General features: G+C 39.3%; 1 protein-coding gene across 2 annotated transcripts in view; it reads right to left on the bottom strand.

The window, feature by feature from the left end:
- Nucleotides 1–17,048, bottom strand: part of LOC115950937 (transformation/transcription domain-associated protein-like) — a 45,158-nt gene that overhangs the window by 14,859 nt on the left and 13,251 nt on the right. For both annotated transcript variants that reach the window (XM_031068217.1, XM_031068218.1), the window contains exons 13-22: nucleotides 15,776–17,008; nucleotides 5,445–6,440; nucleotides 5,033–5,368; nucleotides 4,533–4,791; nucleotides 4,205–4,427; nucleotides 3,727–4,117; nucleotides 3,338–3,487; nucleotides 3,013–3,234; nucleotides 2,636–2,857; nucleotides 1,177–1,830 (exon numbers count right to left, since the gene is read on the bottom strand). In XM_031068217.1, the coding sequence (XP_030924077.1) occupies nucleotides 1,177–1,830; nucleotides 2,636–2,857; nucleotides 3,013–3,234; nucleotides 3,338–3,487; nucleotides 3,727–4,117; nucleotides 4,205–4,427; nucleotides 4,533–4,791; nucleotides 5,033–5,368; nucleotides 5,445–6,440; nucleotides 15,776–17,008 (4,686 nt within the window). The remainder of the gene's footprint in view (nucleotides 1–1,176; nucleotides 1,831–2,635; nucleotides 2,858–3,012; nucleotides 3,235–3,337; nucleotides 3,488–3,726; nucleotides 4,118–4,204; nucleotides 4,428–4,532; nucleotides 4,792–5,032; nucleotides 5,369–5,444; nucleotides 6,441–15,775; nucleotides 17,009–17,048) is intronic.

The following is a 17,048-nucleotide window of genomic DNA, read 5'->3' as shown; positions in this document are numbered from 1 at the left end:
TGTGGTCGGCCACATGTATTTTATCCATCATTGTATTCTATACAAAATCAGACTCTGTGTTACCCCCAAAAAAAACATGTCATTTTCTAATATTTCAAGTTTTTAGGTCTCTCTTTAACTCTTTCCATTCCCTCAACTTGAATCAAATCACTCTTCCTTTAATTTCTCTCATTTGCATATCACAACCATTTCAAGTGACTCCCTTGTCTTCTCATTCATAGGAGTCTTCCCTTTATTTAAACGAATTTCTTGAATTTGTATCCTATCTCTCTTTGTTCTTCCACATATCCATTTTAACATTATTATTTCAAATACACTCCTTTTAAAAACACGTTGTTTCTTAATAATTTCATCCATTAAACTTACCACATAACCTCTCTAGGTATTCTATCATATGCTCTCTATATAAACAAAAACTATATGCTTTCTCCCTATCAATAAAAACTATATGGAAATCTTTATGAGGTTCTCTAAGTAAGAACATTGCTTCCACAGTAGACCTCCCCTACACTTAAACCAAATTGATTATCTAATATTAGTTTTTTGTGTCTTAACCTACGTCCAACTACTCCTGAAATTTCATGATGTGACTCAAGCTTAATTCCACAATAATTTATACAGTTTTGAATGTCTTCTGTTCTTGTATATATGTACTAAAGAGCATCTCTTCCATTTACTAAGTATTTTTCTAATCCTTAAAATCTTATTGAAAAGGTCTGTCAACCATCTCACACTCACATCACCTAAGCACTTCCAAAACTTCAATGGGAATTTACCAGGTCCCATGACTTTTCCCATTTTCATCCTCCCCCATACATCTTTTAACTTGGATGTCCTAATTCTTCAAAAAAAAACCTACAGGTTCATCATCAATTGGATTACTCAGTTCACTCCAATTTCTTGTATGGTTTTCATTAAATAATAGATTACACTACAGAAATTACATATGATACAAGAGTGCAAAGCAAGTACTACCTACATAAATATATTCTTTTTGAGTGCAGAAGGTGCAAACAAGCAGCAGATCAATAGGTTAAAAAATTTAAATCCATGAGGCGTTTTAACCAAAAGCAAGAACTACAATCAAACTGTAAAAGACAGATCTTTTTTTTTTAATAAGCACGTCATCAATATATCTTAGTCATAGATGAAAGCACAAGCTGACAAAAGCCTCACCCTAATAAGAAAATTGATAATCATTTCTTCCATAGCAGCATTTGGCTTGAATTCTTCATCAGGTTGGCTAGTAGATCCAGGGGTTTCTATGTTAGGGATTGATGATGCACCACCAGGTGACATGACACAGAGGGATTGGAGACCAGGCTCAAGTTTTACTCGCTTTGTTGAATCCTCAGGGAAAGTAGACCCATCCACTGAACGCTTAGGATCAGCACCAGCAGAACCAGAATTAAATCCATCATTGTTCTGGCTGGGTACATCACTATCAGTAACTGCTTTCATTTCATTTTGCCTCTGCCTTTCCCAACCAACCACCAATCCAGCAAGTTCAATGGCAAGACGCCTGTTTTCTGCCGTGGTGTTATATGGCAACCCAAGGCGACTGAGTGAATTCACCATCTGCGGTACAAATTGTGCTCTGCAGCTGTAGAAGAGATCTGAATGGCGGACAATGAGCTGGAAAATGTGAATCAAATTAGGAATAGAGTGACCTTCCTCAACCAGAATTTTTTTTGTGTACCGTATCCAAATTGGCATACGAGAATCCCCAAGAGGCAACCTTCGAGGTAATGCTGGCATAAGTATATCAAGGGCCTGCTTGACTAGCATTTTATTTTCAGGTTGGCAAGTTCTAAGAAGTGCTACAAAAACCTGCAGTTTCAAATATTGGGCAGGTTACCATTAATTGCATAAAAAAAATGTGTTTTAAAAGATTCTACTAACACATGATTTAGCTTTTAAAAATTTAGCTTTAACTTCTCCAATAACACATGATTTTTTGGTTATTTTGTGGTAAAAATAATTTTTTTTGCTAAAATACAATCACCATTGTGAATGTTTTTATTGTTTTTGTTAAATTTTTGGGTTGGATAGTTGCTATTTGAATGAGGCTAGCTAGGCTTATTGAGGAAAATGGAAACATAAGGTTTTGGAAGGAGGCCCAACTACAAAAATTAAACATATATAATAACTAAAAAAAAATATTTTCAACCCAGGGAGGGCCTGGGCCCCCACCTGGGTCCGTCCCTGCCTCCTACTCCCCCCCCCTTCCAAAAAAAACACACAAAAAAAAAAAAGTGTTTTAAAAGATTCTACTATTTCACATGAGGGTGGGACAATGGGCCAAGGGTACATTCTGAACACTCCCCATACTGACATTATTAGTTACAGCATCAGAAAGCTAATTTCAGTGCAGAAAAATAGTCCACTAAAATTTTTAAATGATGTGAACTTTGAGCAAATTAGACAATGAGATAAATAAGTTGCACACCAAAGAAGGGTACATTCTGAATACTCCCAATACTGACATTATTAGTGTGTGCATCAGAAAACTAAATTACAGAGCAGTAAAATAGTCCAGAAAATTTCTTAAATGATGCAAACTTTGGGTAAATTAGACAATGAGATAAATAACTTGCACTAATATATTCCATTATGATATAAATCACAGCCATACCTGAAGAATAATTTTTTCTGGGGCCTGATAGGCCTCCAAGAAGTGGCAAACATTCACAAATGCCCACTGCTTACTGGCACTATCTTCACGTTTGAGATGATTCCAGCCAAACTTGATCAGCTCTTTCCTATGATGGACAAGGTCATTCTGAAGATACTTAAGAAGCAAAGTGGCGAGCTGCAAAAGTTCTATTCTCAAAGGTTCATCATATTCAGCAGAAACCTACAAAAGGGGTGCAAAATATTTGAGACACATTTTAAAAGAATCACATTGTAGAAATCAAATTGACAAATAATTTTCATTCAATTAATTATAAACAGGCTCACAAGAAAATTTCATGGAACACATAAAAGTTGCAAATGAAATCAAGAAAGCACCTCTTCTGGAGGATCAAGAAGTTTGTCAACAATTGTTTTTATAATACCAGGGTCAACAACCTCCCAACTTTGGCCATTTTGGAAAGCATGAGCAAGCATTGGAAGAATGAGCATTTGCATGACAACAACCAAATGATCATGACCAAGTTGTTTTGATTGGAAAAGGCTCAAAAAGTGCAAGAGAAGTGCTCTTTTCATGTTAGGTGGATAACCTTCCGCAACCTGAAAATGATTGTTTGCACTAGTAACAGATCACACAAATAACTAGAATACAAGGGAAAACTCTCCCAGGATTTAAAAAAATCGGATCCAAGAATCAAAGTACCTCAATGATATAAAACTCCTTCAGAAAAGTATAATCAATGCGAGTATGAAAAAGGAAGATGGAGAGTATATCAAAAAGAACATTGACTTCTGTTTTGTCATGTCTCAAATAATTCAGGAAGCATTTGACAAGCCACTTGCTTTCTTTCACCTGTATCTCAGTAATCACAAGAAGTCTCAGAGTCACCAATCAATTGACAAACATTACATAAAAAGTCCACAAATAAAAATGAAAAATGGTAAATACTCAATAATGTGATAAGTTAAAAGTAAATCGGATAGCTATTTCACAGTGACAAAAGAACAAGGTTTAATTAGAAAACAATGAACAAGAATCAACTATTAATAAGAGCAGGAGTTTCACAATTGTGTAAAATGAACTATACTTACTTGCACTAAGTTCAGTTCCTGTTCTTTATGCAAACGAGATATTCTTGCAGGTGACTTCCAAACAAGTACCAAGGTATCAAAGACCAAACGATTAGTCTGCAACCAGCCAGGTATCAATTTTACCAAAGTTTTGATAAGTCCAAGTCCCTGAAAATAAGCATCTGAAGTTGCACTAGAGGGGGCAGATGCTGGATTAGAACTATCAGGTAACGGAGTAACAAGGCCATCATCACCTAATATAGCAGCAGATGTATTTGAAGATCCCGGAGTCATAACCACATCAGATTTTGGTGAATATTCAGGGAAGGCACTTGCCAGTATCTTCTGTGGTGACTTTGCAAGTTCATCTCTCAAGGGCTGACCTGCATCTGATCGGATTATATACATAAACCTGGAAAAAAAAAAAAAAAAAAAGAAGGAAGAAGTCAATATATGTTCCATATCAGAAAATTGACTTATATATACCAGTAAACCTTACCGCCTGAAGTATTTTGGTTGACTTAATCGAGCGAGAAAATAGTCGACAGCAAGCGATGCATATCGATTTAAAAATTTAGTGAGGGGAACACGGTATGGACTGTTAATCTCACTGTATACTTGTCCTGGGGGAAGTGCTCCTTCCAATTCAATTGTCAAGGTCACAAGTTCATCAAGAAACTTTGAAGCAGCTAAGGGAAGCAAGTGGAAAAGCTCAATAATAGCTGCATAAAGCAGAAAAACCAACATGATGTCATCAGTACAATCAAGTGAGAGTTTGTATAGTCTATAACTCTTTTCCATAAGCAGATAAAACCTAGATGCATTACCGGCTGCAATTTTTGGTTCTTCACCAGCCTTCCATGACTTCTGACTCTGTGCAAGCTTTTCTGGCTCCAACCATTTCTTAAGGTGCTCTAACAACTTGCCACCCAAGGTAACATTAAACCAATTGGACAAAAGTTCAAGCAAGCGAGCCAGACCCTGTAGAAGAGGCATGCTGAGGTTCTTGGTATGTGCCAAGTTGACTAAAATAGGCCTGAGGCTGCTCTGCAGAAGTTCTTTAGGCATTCTTTGTTGATTGATAACCTAAATGACAATGACCAATAGAGTGAGCAAATTCCAAATATTCCCAAAATATATCTAAAAGAAAAGGAATGAAAAAAAATGAAGATGACCCATCATGTGGTTAATTTACACACAATCAACAAACATCATGCCTCAACTGGAAAACGCATTATGCTGGCCATTATCTAAAGCTATGCATACATCAACATCAAGTTCTAAGGATTAAATATATCAATTAAATATGATAGAAGCTCAACAAAACCTGTCGCAGGCCCTCCTTTGCAACAGCAACAATTTCTGGTGTCCGACATGTCAATGACTTGAAAAACATGGAAATAATCTTTGAACGCAATTCAGAATGATTTGGAGTTTTGAAATCTGCCCATGCCATCGTTGTACACAGTAGTTCAATGCAAGCTGTACGGAGTTTATTTAATGATGTGGCCACCTTCGGATTCATAAACTTCACAACCCAAACAGTTTCATCAGCCTCGGCTATTTGCAATGCTTCTTGCAGAAAATTAACTAATTCTGGAGTCAACTTGAGAAGAGGTGGCCTCAAGGCCAGGCAGAAATTCAAAGCCGTAACTGTCCCAACCTAAATGCCATCCAATCAAATGAGAAGCGCAAGTTGATAAATATTCTAAAAAATTACCAGTAGAAACAAATTTTACCTGCTGATCGACAGTTCTTGACCGTAGAGGCCGCATTATAAGAGGCTGAAGCAAAGGTTGATATAAGTGCTCAAGCAATTCAGATACCTCGCTACCAGTCCTACTAGCCAAAAGTTGCAAACATGACTGCACATTCTTTCGCACAGTAACAGATGCATTGCAGTTGAACAACTCTGAAGCAAGAAATTCAACTACTCCCTGAAAACTTTGCTTTCGTGGTTCACTGTTTGCTTCATCAACATTATTAACTACACGAAGAACCTGTGTAAGCACTTGGCTTGTCTCTTCCTGCTCTTTGCTAGCATAAGTGGGAAGCCTTTTAAGAACATATACCAGACCACGCACAATTCTCACTTGGAAAAGGCACAAAATCTCTACAGTGACCTTTCCAACCAAAGCACCAAGTCCCATAACACCTCCCATCTGTGATTGCCATGTACTTCCATAGCAACAATGCAAAAGACGAGGTAAAAGTTGCTCAAAGACTGTGATTCGAACACTTGGGGGTGGTGATACAGGATTTATAGAGGGGCTAGAGACGATCATTGGAGTACCAGGGCCCCTTGACATTAGCAGATCAGCATGCTTTGTGCGAGCAAGTAACAGAAGTGTTTCAGCAAACATATTCAAAGCATTAAGAGCAGCTTTGGCATGAAGCCTGTTTTCATCTGCTAGTACATCAACTAAAGCATCTAAAAAAATTAGAGGGTCCAACTCTTTCAGATTCAAACAAGTACCATTCTTTGACCTGGAACTAACATTAACATTTGATGAAACCACAGGACCCCCAAGTGCAGCAGTCGAAGTCGACGCATTTCCAGAGGAAGAATCAATATGAAATATCATTGCAAAATGGCGACAAACATTGAGAATAAAATCATCTTTGTGATCATGAAGATCTGGTTCCACATCAGCAGCAATGATGGTCATTAACAGAATCTTGAATACAGATTTCTCAGCCAAAAGTTGGGTCTTTGTCTTTACACCTAAGTCAGCCTGCATAAAGACATCATTAATATTGCAATGCAATTAGATCTAATAATATTTATGTTATCCAATTTTTTGTTTATAAATTTAAAATAATTAGATTACAGAGAAGAAAACGAAAGTTAGGGATCATATATCTAAAGACAGTAAAAAATCAGAATAAACAAGACAGTAAAATAACTCACACCCTGAGAGAGAGAGAGAGAGAGTAAAGAGTAATTTCAAACACAAAAAGGAAAAATAATAATAATAAGAAGAATGTATCGAATATTATAGCAGAACAAGGACACTGCTGATCAATTGCTTCTACAACTGAGAAACCACCACCAAAGACCAAACCAATCATGCAGGCATCATAATCTATTGAATATTGAGAAAGTGCTTTATAGCATGAAAATTTGAACTTTGTAGACAACAGATGATTGACTATACAATAAGTGCAACATAAGCAACAAAATGACAAAACCCTCATTAAATTTGTTGCTCATTGGCCCTTGCTATTTAGAAAATCAATTGAGTATTACACTGCTTTTTGAGCAGGAATGTAAGACTCACTGATGCAGGGCATTTCAAGTAGCTGCATCCTAATCCTCTTGTAACTAGTTAGTCAGTTAGTTAGATGATTGCTTAAGCATTGGCCAATAGAATTTAGACAGAATCCAATGGAGTTGAGGTTTGCTTAGGTTTCCACTTGATCATGAATGCGCTTTTCTACTTTATTTCACAACAAAATTTGGTCATCTTGGGAGGCCCGGCTACCTCAAATTAGTCAGAAATCTTGTTTTAGTTTATTTCCTTGGATTAGTATGGGTGGTTTTAGAAGTTTTTTTATTGAATCTAAGCTGTTTCAGTTGGTGGCTGAGGAAGGAGGGAATTTTTTCTCCCTTAAGATTTTTGAAGGGGGAAAATACTACATGCAATCGATGTTTATGGGCAAGAGTGCAGCACTTTGGTTAATGTGGAATCTAGAACACACCATGATCGGGGTTAATCCTAAGCAATTCTTCATGTTTAGGGAAGGTGATACTGCTTACACTTTGCAACGGGGGTCCAACTCGTTTGGGCAGTATTTATCAATGACAGAGCTTAAGGTAGGTGGGTTGCAAAGAAATATCATTATCCCTGCCAGAAAGTTACAACAAGGATGGAGAACCTTTGGGATTGAATTAAGAAGAATATTGGAACCTTCCCAATATGCGTTGGGTGGACTGAATTTTGTTCTAAGCAGATCCCAAAGTATTGTGCTTCCAGGTCCTTTGTGGAAGCTGTCAAAGCTCCAATGCAGGCAAGGTTGAAGCCTGCTCAGTAGCCCTTCATCAAAGAAAAGGTCAAGGATGGTGTCGTGGAGAATATAATGGAGCTTCCAAGAGACAATTCTCGCACACAAGTAGTAGTTTTTGAAGTTTTCTCCCGTCAGCTGTGGGTTGTGGTGAGGGTGGAGAAGGTGGTATTAATGGTAAGAATAATATTGAGGCGAAAATCCCAAAAGGAAATAATCTCAGTATTCCTTTGAAGTTTAATCGAATTCAAAAATTGTTGAGTTTGGAAAGGTGCGTGATATTAGAAAGTCACGTTGGTTAGGGAGAGGGCTGATTGTGGATGTGAAAGAGTTTGGAAAGAGGCGGGTATCTTGGGATGGTTCAAGGGTGGTAAGCAAGCTGGCAAACGAGTAGAAAGGGAGAGTAATAATTCCCAGAATACAAAAGTGGGGCTGGGCCCATCCAATCAGAAAGCCCAAGGTGCTCTGTTGGGCAGTAAAAACTCTGTTTTGGGCCTGGGTTTGTCAAGCCCATCTAATTTTGAGGCTGGCAAGAGCTCTTTTAGTGGCCCAACTATTCTAGATCCTTCTTACCAGAGCTGTTTCTCTATCCCGAGTTCAAGTATGCGTGAATTGACTGCCACAAAGAAACACGAGAGCTCAGTGGTCTCGCCTACAACATCGGTGAAGCTTGTGATGTTGCCGAAGGTGCCCTTGGCCACGATCTCCTCCTTAGCAACGACGAAAGTGGCAGGGTAGTCAGCACAGCCCAAGTCGAATTACTCAGCCATCCACCATGCCGATTGGACCAGCGGTGGTGGCCCATGCCTCCCATGAGCCGTTATCGGCTGTCAATGCTCCGATTGGGTCGATAATGGTGCCGGTGATGTCCTTGGCCACGATGTCCTCCATTACGGTGTTGGAAGCGATGGGTGTTGATGGAATTGGTGGTCAAAGAAGCCAGACTCAGTTCTCCACCATGCCAGTCAAGCAAGTGGGGGTGGCCTAGGCATCCAGTGAACCGATATCGATCTCTAGTAGGGGTGGCAAAGTAAACCCAAACCCATTTGCCCGCCCAAACCCATTTGCCCACCCTAATTAAACTCAAACCCACCCAATTATTAATTGGGTTAAATGGGCATCAACCCAATTAGACCCAATAATTATTGGGTTTTAACTAAAAACTCAATGAACCCCATTTAACCCAAAAACAATACACCTAAATTCAACCCAGCCCTTCCCACAAAAAAAAAAAAAAAAACCTTATGTCACAAGCGGTCACGATATCAATTCTACCGCCAATGCACGCCCCTTGGATACTAGCAATCACCGGCTTCCAGCATAGCTCGATCGCGGTGACCGCGTCCTGGAGGTACTTGATATGTCTCCAAAGCCTCTCTCCGCCGCGTCCGCGGTCATCGGAGTTAGAATTTTCGAAGATCGAGCCGAGGGTTACTAGGTTAATCCCAGCGCAGAAGTGGTTTCCGACATCGGAGAGGACTACAACGTTGACGTTAGGGTTTTGGTCGAGGGAGGTGAGGGCTTTGGGGAATTCGGAGAAGAAGTCACGTGAAAGTGTGTTGCGATGAGATGGACGGTTCAGGTAGAGGTGGAAGACGCAGGAGTTTGGGGTTTTCTGCAAGATTTCTAGGGTTTTGAATTTCTCCATTGATGTTTATTGGCTTATTCTCTGTTTGGAAGGTTGGAAAGGAAAATGAAGGAAAGTGATGGAAAATCAAAGCAGATAAACGAAAAACAGTTCTGGAAAAAAGTTACTGGTTTAAAATCGGTTAAAAATTTTATCAAAAAAAAAAAAAACACTTGGAAAAATTAAATTATTAGATTAAACTTGGGAAAATAATTATAAAAAAAAAAAAAAAATTATTGGTTTAATATATATATATATATATATGTATAAAATTGAAGCTTCATTTTCAATTTAGTGGCATTTTGGTAATTTTGATAATTGGGTAATTGGGTGGATTGGGGTTTACCCATAATAATTGGGTCGGGCTGGATTTGGGTTAAAAGCAATTAGTTAAATGGATTTTAATAGGTAAATGGGTTTTATATACCCAACCAATTATACCCACCCCAAACCCACCCATTTGTCACCCCTAATCTCTAGTGCCCCGATAATGTTGGCAATAGTGACTTTGACATCTCAGGTGGCAACGAAAGATGGGGATGAGGATTTTGTGGGTCCAGAAGGATTGGCCACTACTAATAACGATTCTGATCTTGAGGGAGTTCATCTACTTGGCCCTACAATTAGGGAATTGTTTGGAGACTAAATCTTGGGGTAACTCCCAAGACTGAATGCTACAATTGCATAATGGATGATAGTTAGTGCTTCCACTGTCACTGTATTGATCTCTAGATTGCATGTCAGTTTGCTCAAGCATGGAAGGAGAGGGCATACCAGGTACTGCTTCTATTGCTAATGAAGGGCAGAGGGTTAGTTGGGTAGATGAGGATGAGGGGCTAGTAGAGTCTTCGTCTGTGGTGTTTGGGTCAAAGAATGAGATGTGGGAATTTGATGAAAGGTTGATGTCTTGGGAGAGAGGTGGTGAGCCATTAGTTGTGGTACCGTTGGCCACTGAAGGTTCTTTGGAGTTGGTGTCTAGTCCTATGAAAGAGATTGGGTGTAAGGAGAGTGTTAATAACTGTCAACCATCACAATGGGTAACCAATGGGATAAAGGCTTTTAAGAAATCTGTGGGCACTTCTTTGGAAGGTTTTGAGGAGCAAATTACACGCTTGTTATTAGCTACAGAGGCTAGGAAAAAATATAAATAGAAACATGTGATGGGTGATCAGACGAAGTTGGTCAAGTCAAGCCAAAAAGGTCAGTGAGAGTTGAAAAATTTGTTGTCATCTTTGAATGTTGAGTATGGTCCAAATAAATTAAGGAGTGCAAGTATGGAGCGGGCTGAATGAGCAGGATAAAAGGCTCAAAGTTAGAAATTTGATTAGGAAATGGGGGCCAGATGTGGTTTATCTTCAAGAAACCAAAATGGAGCTGATAAATAGAGTGGTGATTTGTAACTTGTGGGTTGGCCAACATGTTGATTGGTCTTACTTAGGTTCTTGTGGAGCTTCTGGAGGGGTGTTATTGATGTTGGACACATGGGTTGTGAATAAATTGGAGGAAGTAGTGGGGAGATTTTCGGTTTGTTGTAAATTTACAAGTGTCAGATCAGTTTGTATGGACGTTTACTGGTGTGTATGGTCCTAATTTGCACCGAGACAGGAGGCTTTTATGGGAGGAGTGGTTTGAACAACTAGTGGAGTGTCCCATGGTGTATGGGTGGTGACTTTAATGTTGTTAGGTTCCCTTCCAAACAATTGGGGTCTAATTCTTTCATCGCTGCTATACGGGAGTTTCCAATTTTATTTCGGAACAAGGCCTCATTGATCTGCCATTGCAAGGGGGAACTTTTACTTGGTCAAATTCTCGAGAAGTTGCTTCGAAAGCTAGGCTGGATAGATTCTTGTTCTCTGCAGATTGGGAGGATAAGTTTCCAACAGTTTCTCAAAGACGGATGTCCCTGTTGTGCTCGGATCATTTTCCAATTGTCCTTGAGAGTGGGTCTTTTCAAAGAGGGAGTAGGCCGTTTAGATTTGAGAATATGTGGCTTAAGGATGAGGGTTTTGTTGATAGGGTTCAGTCTTGGTGGGAATCCTATCAGTTTCAAGATGCTTCGAGTTTTGTTCTGGCCAATAAACTTAAACTTTTGGAAAATGATTTGAAAAGATGGAATGTGGAGGTGATTGGTCATGTTGAAGATCGGATTAAAAAATTGTGGAAGGACCTGAGTGTTCTAGAGAATATTGAGGATAGTTGGGGTCTATCAGCGGAGGGAACATTAAAAGTGGGAAGGATTCGTGATAAGTTAGAAATAGCTACTCTGTTGGAAAAATTTTGTTGGAGGCAAAAATCTAGAGTTCTCTGTATTAGGGAAGGAGACAGGAATACTAAATTTTTCCATTATATGGCTAACTCTCATAGGAGATTTAAGTCTATTGATAGGCTTATGGTGGATGGGGATTTGTCTTCGGACCCGGCAGCTATAGCAGACTATATCTCTCAGTTCTATAGGCAACTTTATTTTGAGGATGTGGCTCATAAACCTGTCTTAGATGATGTGAATTTTTCTAGTATCTCGATGGAACATGCAAGTTGGCTAGATAGGCCTTTTGAGGAGGAAGAGGTGTTTGGGGTGATCAATGATTTTAATGGTGATAAGGCACCTGGCTCGGATGGCTTTTCCATGGCGTTCTTCTAGTCTTACCGGTGTGTTCAGACAACAAAAATTATGGTTGTATTTCATAATTTTCATACTCAGGCAATGTTTGAGAAGAGTCTTAATGTTTCGTTCCTTGCCCTTATTCCCAAGAAGGTGAATGTTGTGAAGGTAAAGGACTTTCAGCCTATAAGCTTAGTTGGTGGGATTTATAAGATTATTTCTAAGGTGTTGGCTAATTGGCTTCGTAGGGTGTCACATGGGCTTATTTTGGATTCACAAAATGCCTTTGTAAAGGGCAAACAAATTTTGGACTCCGTTTTGATTGCTTCTGAATGTATTGATAGTAGATTGAAGTAAGGAATTCCAAGTGTGTTGTGTAAGTTGAATGTGGAGAAGGCGTATGATCATGTGAGTTGGGATTTTTTAATGTATATGCTTTAGTGTTGTGGGTTCTTAGAGAAATGGAGGAAATGGATAATATATTGCATTTCAACTGTAAACCATTCTGATCAATGGTAGTCCATCTGATTTCTTTAGAAGTTCTAGGGGGATTCAGCAAGGGGACCCATTATCCCCATTGCTTTTTGGTATTGTTATGGAGGCGTTAAGTGATATGTTGGATGTAGCTGCCTCCGCTGGGCAATTCTCAGGTTTTTCTATGGGTGGTACGACTGATCCATCATTGATGGTGTCTCATCGTTTATTTGCAAATGACACTCTTATTTTTTGTGATGCTGAACCTTCTCAGATTGCTAATTTGAGGGTGATTCTTGCTAGATTTGAGAAGGCCTCAGGGTTACGTATTAATTTGGGAAAATCTGAGTTGGTACCAGTTGGTGTGGTGCACAATGTGGAGGCTTTGGTGGGTCTGTTGGGGTGTGGGCAGTCTTCTCTGCCCTTGAAATACTCGGGCCTTCCATTAGGTGATGTTTGGAATCCTATCCTAGAGAGAATGGAGAGGAGATTAGCAAGTTGGAAGAGACTATATTTATCTAAAGGGAGTAAGGTGACACTCATTAAAAGCACACTCTCGTCTTTACCTACATACTTCCTTTCCCTTCTTCCTTTACCAGGTAATGTGGCAAAGCGTATAGAGAAATTACAAAGAGATTTTCTGTGGAGTGGAATTGGTGGCGAACCTAAATTACATTTAGTTAAATGGGCCAAGGTTTGTAAGCCTTTGCAAGTAGGGGGGTTAGGTATAAGATGTATGGGAAGTTCTAATTCTGCCTTGCTAGGGAAATGGCTGTGGAGGTATGGCATGGAGACTGATGCTTTATGTAGGAGGGTTATAGAGGCAAAATATCTTTGGGGTGGTTGGTGTACTAAAAAGGTGACAAGTCCTCATGGGGTCAGCCTGTGGAGATGCATTAAAGTGGCTGGTTGAACTTCTCTAAACTCCTTGTGTATGATGTGGAGGATGGTACTCGAGTGAAATTTTGGAAGCATGTGTGGTGTGGGGATTGTACTTTCCAAGAGGCCTTTCCGAAGCTTTATTGTCTTACTCGGTCAAAGGATTCCTCGATGGCTGAAGTTATGGGTTGGTATGTGGGAGGTTTCACTGGAATGTGCAATTTCATCGTCCGCCACAAGATTGGGAACAAGACGCCTTTGATCGGTTTATGGGGTTGGTCTATTCTTCGATAGTGCGGGGGTTTGGCCCAGATAAGGTTTGTTGGAAGCCAGCAAGGAGCAGAGGTTTTGAGGTTAGAGGATATTATAGCTCCTTCTACCCTCCTACTCATGTATCCTTTCCATGGAGAATGATATGGCAATCAAAGGTTACTCCAAGGGTAGCTTTCTTCACTTGGTCTGCTTCCTTAGGTAAGATCTTAACAACAGACAACCTTCGTAGTAAAAGACGTGTGCTAGTGCTTGATTGGTGCTATATGTGTAAGAGATGTGGAGAGTCTGTGGGTCATCTTCTGCTTCATTGCCCCATAGCTTGGGAGTTATGGTCTTCGGTATTCTGCTTGTTTGGTATTCACTAGGTTATGCCTCATACTGTTCTTGAGTTGTTTGAGGCATGGCAAGGAAAGTTTGCATGGCATCATAACATAGATGTTTGGAGATTAGTGCCTCACTGCTTGATCTAGTGCATTTGGCGTGAAAGGAATGCTAAAAGCTTTGAGGGTTGTGAACATTCTTTGCTAGAGATTAAGTCTTTTTTCTTGCACACTCTTTGAATGGAGTGTGGTCTTTTCTCAGTTTCCTTGTTCTTCTTTTCCTTTTTTTTTTTATCATTGTACTTTTGGTTCCTGATTTGTGCCGCCATAGTACATCCGCAATGTACTCGGCTTGGCACTTTTTCTTTTATTAATAATATTTTTACATTACTTATCAAAAAAAAAAAGGATTTAGACACTTGTCAACCATTTAGTAGGTTGCCAATGCTGAACGGCTAGTATATGCATGTACCAGATTTTAGTTATTTTGTAATCATATTTTGTGTAGTGATTGAAATAAGCTTGAGAGCTTTTCTTTGAGAACTGTGTGTTCTTGGCAGATGTGCCTAACCACCTATCAATTGTTCCAAGCAACTCACTTTCCATCCACTTCTAAATCATATCACAGCCCAGCATACTTCCCTACATCAAACTTGGTATCAGAGCTTGAGATCCACAGGATTCAAGTTCCTGCAACGTTCTTTCAGTTCTGTCACCAAGAACTATTAAGAACCAGCCAGGATTGTGGGGAGATAGCCATGAATGGATTCCATCTTCTACTTAGACATGAAGAATCATATGGATATGTTAGGCAAGCCATTTCAGGTAGATGTAACACACAGTATGTACAAGATGGTGCAGCCCTATTCGCAACCAAAGATGGGGAAAATAAACCCCAACCCAATGGTCAAGATGAAGGTTGGTTCATTTGTGTGGAACTTGGCTGTGCAGAAGCAGCTGCCTTTGGTGTGCTGCAACAGAAGCAAACTCATTATACAAGGCAACTGTATCATCCTAGAACTTCATACAAATCCTGTAGCAACCAAGAGCACTTGAGGTCAAGTGCTTCTTAAGAGGGAGAGTCTTGACACGGCATTTCATGTAGCTATATCCTAATCCTCTTGTAACTAATTAGTTGGTTAGTTAGATGATTGCTTAAGCATTGGCTAATAGGATTTAGACACTTGTCAACCATCTAGAAGGCTGCCAATGCCAGACAGCTAATAATAGTACTAGATTGTAGTTACTTTGGAATCAGTTTTTGGATATTGATTGAAATAAGCCTTGAAAGCTTTTCTTTGAGATCTGTGCACCTATCAATTGCTGTAAGAAACTCACTTTCCATCTACTTCTAAATCATATCACAGCCCATCATACTTCCTTGCTTCACTCATGGAAAAGTACCCCTTCAGTTCCAAAAGGTATTTTTAAAAAAATAAATAAATAAGCAATAATTCTAATTCTATATACAAAGCTTTATGGGAAATTATATTAAAATCTCAAAAAGTTAACAAGTCCACAATCAACTTATTACAATGTAACCACTTGAAATTTTTTAAGACCTCATTGAAGCAGATGACACCCAATAACAGGATGGTAAATGATAGAAAAAATTATCGACCAATTGGATGATTCAACCTAACACCATTGTTCACCAAAGAAAACTTCAACAATTAAAAAAATAAATAAATAAATAACAACAACAACAACAAATCAATGGAATATGAACAAACCAAACACAAACATTAAACAGCAAAAAAAATTTGATACCAAAGGGTCACAATAAAGTGAATAACTAGAACACACTTTCAGCAATTTAAGGAGCATCAGAATAATAACAAACTGACCTTTACTCATAATAATAAAAAAAATAAAAAAATAAAAACTGACCTTCATATCTGATGCCTCAGACCTCCGCCAAGATGAATCGACTGCAGAAACTAACAAAGTTGACAACTGCTTGGGTGTATATTCTTCAGCAGTAACATTTCCAGGCAAATTAAGCTGGGATGATAAGCAAACACGAAGGAACTTTAGAGCCTGCTTTCGGTAGAAAGAATCCATGGCACAATTTTTATGCACAACAGCTGCTACAGCGAGATTTATGCATCGATCCAATGGCACCAAAAATGGTGTTGAAGGCTCAAACGTAAGAATTAAGCGAAGCCCGTGCTCTGGATTCTCCTTGCACTCAAGTGCAAGGGGTTCTTTGAGAAAACGTCTGTTACGACCACCTAACTTGCCAAGAAGTTGCAACGCTTTTGCACCCCAAGGATAGGGTGTGGGCCTCAAGTGAGACCATAAGGCTAAAATCACCTCCGACATAACATTGGCCATACTAGGTTCTAGGAAGTCAGGATTTAAACTATCTACCCAAAACTCAAGTGTTCTTAAACCTAAACTCACGAGGTCATCACTTCCTTTAAGACATAAAACAAGAGGCTTCATAAGACGGGGAAGGTATGGTAACAACGAGCTTAAGCGTGCAGGCAAGGTTAAGCACAGCTCCAACAAAAGATCCCTCATATCTTCTCCAGTTGGGCCCTCAAGCATAGTCAACAGCATATTTAGGCAGGGTTGTAACATAGGAATCAAGTCTCTCAGTAGAAGTTCAAATTTGCACCCTGCAAGTGCCCGAAACATCGTGCGAAGAAGTTGCATATAACCAAGAGGCCTTTCAACTTCAGTAGCATTTTTCATGCAAACTTCCATTATAACAGGCACATGAGGCTGCAAAATTCGTTCAAAATCTGAAGGTGCTTTAGCAACAGCGCCAAATATAAATCGAAACAGATGCAAAACCAATTTTGCTGCAGGCGAATCTGGATGCTTCAAAACATCGAGTTTGCTGCTTACAAGGAAATTAACCAAAACATCGGCAAAGGGCCGGTATACTTTAGCAGCTTGAAGAAGGGTAGAAAAAATATGGACAAGTTGAGTGTTGCTAATCATGCACTCAAAAAGCTCTGGCATACACAACGAGAACATGTCCATAAGATCTCGAGGTTCCATGATAGCCAATATCTGAGAAAAGAGATGAAGCATTTCCCTCTCCTCATCCTTCTCTTTGAAGAGCGCTAAGCAGTGGACACCACTTTTTAATACACCAGAAGCTTTCCATACCTAAAACAAAAAACTTAGGTCAGACCAAGTTAATCATGCC

The sequence above is a fragment of the Quercus lobata genome, chromosome 6 (genome assembly GCF_001633185.2).
Source record: "Quercus lobata isolate SW786 chromosome 6, ValleyOak3.0 Primary Assembly, whole genome shotgun sequence".
NCBI lineage: Eukaryota > Viridiplantae > Streptophyta > Magnoliopsida > Fagales > Fagaceae > Quercus > Quercus lobata.
Note: the sequence above shows the minus strand (reverse complement) of the source record. Positions and strands in the feature narration are given on the sequence as shown.